General features: G+C 40.8%; 1 protein-coding gene across 2 annotated transcripts in view; it reads right to left on the bottom strand.

The window, feature by feature from the left end:
• Positions 1–4795, bottom strand: part of LOC139579451 (neuronal acetylcholine receptor subunit alpha-3-like) — a 20365-nt gene extending 15570 nt beyond the window's left edge. For both annotated transcript variants that reach the window (XM_071408133.1, XM_071408134.1), the window contains exons 1-4: positions 4689–4795; positions 3615–3822; positions 3089–3319; positions 1280–1506 (exon numbers count right to left, since the gene is read on the bottom strand). In XM_071408133.1, coding sequence (XP_071264234.1) covers positions 1280–1506; positions 3089–3319; positions 3615–3719 — 563 coding nt within the window. In that variant the 5' untranslated portion in view covers positions 3720–3822; positions 4689–4795. The remainder of the gene's footprint in view (positions 1–1279; positions 1507–3088; positions 3320–3614; positions 3823–4688) is intronic.
• Positions 4796–5000: the final 205 nt, after the last annotated feature.

Raw genomic sequence — 5000 nt, 5'->3', positions numbered from 1 at the left:
TGTATGGTATATTATACTTTTATATAGGATTGTATTGTTGTCTATAGTATTGTATAGTATCATATTGTATAGTATTGTATAGGCATTGTATTGTATTGTATAGTATTGTATTTTATTGTATAGTATTGCATTGTATTGTATTCCATTGCATTATATAGTAGTGTATAGTATTGTATTGTATTATATTGGTACTGGTATTGGTATTGGTATTGTATTCTATAGTAATGTATTAAATAGTATTGGTATTGTATTGTATTCTATTGTATTGTATAGTATTGTATTGTGTAGGCATTGTATTGTGTAGTATTGTATTATATAGGTACAACAACAAACACAGAAAACAAAATAAATAAGAACTTAAGTGTATTGTAATAGATTCTACACTGATACAAAACACTAAGAACACCTTCCTAATATTGAGTTGGCCTAAGAGTTGGTCTAAGAGTTGGTCTAAGAGTTGGTCTAAGAGTTGGGCTGAGAGTTGGGCTAAGATTTGGATTAAGAGTTGGGCTGAGAGTTGGGCTAAGAGTTGGATTAAGAGTTGGGCTGAGAGTTGGGCTGAGAGTTGGGCTAAGAGTTGGATTAAGAGTTGGGCTAAGAGTTGGGCTGAGAGTTGGGCTAAGAGTTGGATTAAGAGTTGGGCTAAGATTTGGATTAAGAGTTGGGCTGAGAGTTGGTCTAAGAGTTGGGCTAAGAGTTGGGCTGAGAGTTGGGCTAAGAGTTGGGCTAAGTTGGATTAAGAGTTGGGCTGAGAGTTGGGCTAAGAGTTGGGCTGAGAGTTGGGCTAAGAGTTGGGCTGAGAGTTGGGCTAAGAGTTGGGCTAAGAGTTGGATTAAGAGTTGGGCTAAGAGTTGGTCTAAGAGTTGGTCTAAGAGTTGGGCTGAGAGTTGGGCTAAGAGTTGGGCTAAGAGTTGGGCTGAGAGTTGGTCTAAGAGTTGGTCTAAGAGTTAGGAGTTGAGCTGAGAGTTGGGCTAAGAGTTGGATTAAGAGTTGGATTAAGAGTTGGTCTAAGAGTTGGATTAAGAGTTGGTCTAAGAGTTGGTCTGAGAGTTGGTCTGAGAGTTGGGCTAAGAGTTGATTTAACAGTTGGTCTAAGAGTTGGATTAAGAGTTTGAATAAGAGATGGTCTAAGAGTTGGGCTAAGAGTTGGGAGTTGAGCTGAGAGTTGAGCTGAGAGTTTAGCTAAGAGTTGAGTTTAGAGATGGGAGTTTAGCTAAGAGTTGAGCTAATAGTTGAGCTAAGAGCTGAGCTAAGAGTTGAGCTAATTCTCTCTCTTTACCTGAGGAAGACGGACCTGACCCAGCCCGGCATGGTGTGGGTCATTGGTGTACGGTAGTGGACGTTCAAGACGAACACGGTGATGACGATGGAGAGGGTGACGAAGATCATAGTGAAGAGGAGGTACTCCCCGATGAGGGGGATGACCAGGGAGGTGGACGGGATGGTCTCAGTGATGACCAGAAGGAACACAGTGAGGGAGAGGAGGACAGAGATACAGAGGGTAACCTGTTGGGTGAGGGAGGGAGAGAGAGAGAGAGAGAGAGAGAGAGAGAGAGAGAGAGAGAGAGAGAGAGAGAGAGAGAGAGAGAGAGAGAGAGAGAGAGAGAGAGAGAGAGAGAGAGAGAGAGAGAGAGAGAGAGAGAGAGAGAGAGAGAGAGAGAGAGAGAGAGACAGAGAGACAGAGAGAGAGAGAGAGAGAGACAGAGAGACAGAGAGAGAGAGAGAGAGAGACAGAGACAGAGACAGAGGCAGAGAGAGAGAGAGAGAGAGAGAGAGAGAGAGAGAGAGAGAGAGAGAGAGAGAGAGAGAGAGAGAGAGAGAGAGAGAGAGAGAGAGAGATGAACGCTGTAAGAGACCCAGCGTGTGTTGTTTATTGACCTAGGAGGAAGCAATTATTATTTCATTCCATTGCATGTACACTACACACACAATTCCAACAACACCATCATCACCCAGAACGAACGTTGGTTGATTTAGTCCGAGCATTCACACCAATCCCACTGTAGCTAACATTGTCCAACATTTCACATGGTGGCTCATTCTGAACACACAACAAATTGACTGCAGTGCCCGATTACAGAACACATCCCTTATTTACTGGGTGCTAGGCAGATTAAAAAAATAATAATTATATAATTATAATAATAATTATAAACTGGGTGGTTCGAGCCCTGAATTCTGATTGGCTGACAGCCGTGGTATATCACACCGTATACCACGGGTATGACAAAACATTTATTTTTACTGCTCTAATTACGTTGATAACCAGTTCATAATAGCAATAAGGCACCTCGGGGGTTTGTGGTATACGGCCAATATAGCACGGCCCTTAGCCGTGGTATATTGGCCATATACCACACCCCCTCGTGCCTTATTGATTGAATATAATATAATAAAACGAGTAGTTTAATATAATAATGTAATATATAACATATCTCATGTAGCAGACACTTTTATCGATAGCAACTTACAGTAGTTGATGTGAAGTAGGGTCTGCACACTCACTTTCTCCGACACATGACCTTGTGTTGGTGGATTTGAGTGGGCGGACCCTACTTCATTACTATAGCAACATGCTATAACATTATTACAGTGCCTATAGGAAGTATTCATCCCCCTTGGACTTTTTCCACATTTTGTTGTGTTTCAACCTGGAATTCAAACGCATTTCATTGAGATCTCCTTGTCACTGACTTTGACAGGAAGTGATTTTTTTATTGTCAAAGTCAAAAGAGAATTCGACAAATGTTAATGATTAATGAATTAATGATTAATGAAAGTATTAAAATAAGTACAAATTGTGTCATTTTTTAAGGACAATTTCTACAACATCTTCATTTTATAATTTGTAGCAATTCATAATTTGTATTTTGTTTTAATTTCTTTGACTGCAGAATGTATAAAATATAAAGTGGCAGTTTTCACATACTATATACTGTAGATGCTGGTTTGTTGCTGGAGATAATAGAAAATTGATTGTAACACAACAACATGACAACATACATGACCACAAAGACGTTCAACACAGTCAACACAACAAGATGTGGTAAAGTCCAAGGGGTGTGGACACTTCCTGCAGGCACCGTACCTTCTCTCCGCAGTCGGAGGGCAGGTAGAAGACCAGGACTGTTAAAAAAGAGATGAGGAGACAGGGGATGATGAGGTTGATGGTGTAGAAGAGAGGCAGGCGTCTGATGTAGAAGGAGTAGGTGATGTCTGGGTAGATCTCCTCGCAACAGTTGTACTTGATGTCGTGCTTGTAGCCCGGAGCATCGATGATCTCCCACTCGCCGCTCTCCCAGAAGTCTTTGAGGTTGACCTGAGGTAGGTGACATCGGGTTTATTGAGGGCTTGATTCTGAGTAGTTATTTCATAAACATGCATTAATCTTGGTTGGATTACACAATTCTGGAGAATGGATTCAGTAACTGAGACTTAGATTAAAAGACTTACAATAGTCAATAATTGAACACTGGACAAGACTGTAAATACCAATAGGATACCACAGAATTGGGTATCCAAACCCAAAGATTTGAACACTACCCATAATTCCTTTATAGCTCTATACCACAAAATGGTGTATCAGAAAATGGATGTGCAAATATTTTTCTAACCTTTGACCCAATGAGCACCAGGTCGATCTTGGCCTTGTCGTAGGTCCAGGAGCCAAACTTCATGGAGCAGTTCTGGTAGTCAAAGGGGAAGTAGGTGATGTCCATGGGGCAGGAGGACTTAAAGATGGCGGGGGGAACCCAGGTGACTGTACCGTCAAACTTCAACAGAGCTTTGGTCTTATCTTCAACCAGGAAGTCTCCCACAGCACTGAAGTTGGGGGGGGTGGGGGTGGGGGGGTGGAGAGAGAGGAAGAGGGAGATATGGGGAAGGTGAGAGGATCAGAAAGGAAGAAACAAGGGAAGTGAGGAGGATATTGTCGTTACACTTTGAGAAGAGCTGTCCTTTGTGACAAGGGCATTTTAATGTTATTGTTTTGCATTGTATATTGGAATAAAAGCAAAATAAAATAATAAGGATATGAAATTAATCGAAAATTAAATCCATAGAAAATGGAAATAGTTTGTATAAATGTCTTTAAAATCTCTCTTCACAAACAGTTCAGTTCAGCACCTACTTTAGTACTTGGTCCTGTGTATCTCAGTTGGTTCTATATCCACATTGATCTCATACACATACTAAAAATGACTGCTCTCACAGAAAAACACATCTGCTAAGTGACATGGCAAAATCACTTCTTATACAACACTATGTCAGGTTGTTAGAGAGCACTAAGTCAGGTTGTTATAGAGCACAATGTCAGGTTGTTAAGAGCACAATGTCAGGTTGTTATAGAGCACTATCTCATGTTGTTATAGAGTAATATGTCATGTTGTTAAAGAGTACTATGTCAGGTTGTTATAGAGCACTATGTCAGGTTGTTATAGAGCACTATGTCATGTTGTTATAGAGTACTATGTCAGGTTGTTATAGAGCACTATGTCAGGTTGTTAGAGAGCACTATGTCAGGTTGTTAAGAGCACAATGTCAGGTTGTTATAGAGCACTATGTCATGTTGTTATCGAGTACTATGTCATGTTGTTAAATAGTACTATATCAGGTTGTTATAGACTACTATGTCAGGTTGTTATAGAGTGCGATGTTAGGTTGTTATAGAGCACTATGTCTGGACTCACTTGTTATAAAGCACTATGTCAGGTCTCCAGATCTTGTTGGATGGAACTCTGATGAACTCAATCCCATCAAACTCTACTGGGGCCCAGCTCAGTTTGTAGTCGTTCCAGATCTGAAACACAAACACAGCATGAATGAGTGTATGTGTGTGTGTGTGTGTGTTAGGGAGTCACCTTAAGAAGAAAGGAAGATAGCAAGACACACATGCACAAATATGCACACACACACACACACACACACACAAACATACAGCTTTGAGTACTTTATCAAACACACCCCCTCGTGGATTTGTCCGAATGATCTTGAACTGCAAC

Source organism: Salvelinus alpinus, chromosome 6 (genome assembly GCF_045679555.1).
Source record: "Salvelinus alpinus chromosome 6, SLU_Salpinus.1, whole genome shotgun sequence".
Lineage (NCBI taxonomy): Eukaryota > Metazoa > Chordata > Actinopteri > Salmoniformes > Salmonidae > Salvelinus > Salvelinus alpinus.
The sequence above is the reverse complement of the archived record's forward strand: the minus strand, read 5'-3'. Positions and strand labels throughout refer to the sequence as shown.